This window comes from Sphaeroforma arctica, assembly GCF_001186125.1.
Source record: "Sphaeroforma arctica JP610 unplaced genomic scaffold supercont1.13428, whole genome shotgun sequence".
NCBI classification, from domain to species: Eukaryota; class Ichthyosporea; order Ichthyophonida; genus Sphaeroforma; species Sphaeroforma arctica.
The window spans coordinates 1-656 of record NW_014027130.1 but is presented as its reverse complement, the minus strand read 5'-3'; the positions used below and the strand labels follow the sequence as shown (position 1 = coordinate 656).

The window sequence follows — 656 nt, the reverse complement described above, 5'->3', positions numbered from 1 at the left end:
AAAATGTTTACATTTCTCTGCATGCGTGCCATTCCAGCGTCCATTTAGCTCACGTTGGGTCATGCGCCAGCTGCAATCGGCCTCAGCACAGTCCTTGGTCTCCTTATATTTTGGCTTAGGAGGTTCGGCTGCCTGAATAGATTTGTTGCCCAAGGTCCCGCAAGTATTGGCATGGTTCTTGTGACCATCAGTACCTTGTACATGCTTGTTCTTCTGGCCACCTCTGCCTCCACCTTTGTTCCCTTTATTATTCCTCTTTCCCGTATAAGAGTCTCGACCATTACCTGGTACGTTCGTATTGGGTACAACCTTCTTACTCGGCTGTATGAATTTCACCACAGAACTCGGGCGTTTCGAAATCGTCTGGTCTGGTCTCGAATAAAACTCAGTCCATGTTAGGTCGGCGAGTTTCATGATACCATAGGTTGGCCCTTCAATTGAAATCTCACGTACCTTGTCTGGATAAGATTGATGCATGTCTGCGTACAACACCTCTTGGTCTTTTCGGTGAAGAGCCGACCAACAGAATGTTTGTACCCATAACACGCACATGCTCAACTTGTCGGATGTCAATTCTTGTGTCTGAGCACGTGATATATGGGTGTCCAGGTCCAAGAGGCAATGAGACAATGGGATTCCTTCGTCCGGTGGTACCA

At 47.6% G+C, this 656-nt stretch overlaps 1 protein-coding gene across 1 annotated transcript; it reads right to left on the bottom strand.

The window, feature by feature from the left end:
* Positions 1–11: 11 nt before the first annotated feature.
* Positions 12–414, bottom strand: SARC_18056 (hypothetical protein; the record flags this gene model as incomplete). Its single annotated transcript, XM_014287861.1, has 1 exon — positions 12–414. A coding segment is annotated over one exon (403 nt), but the record flags the coding sequence as incomplete, so codon positions are not given.
* Positions 415–656: the final 242 nt, after the last annotated feature.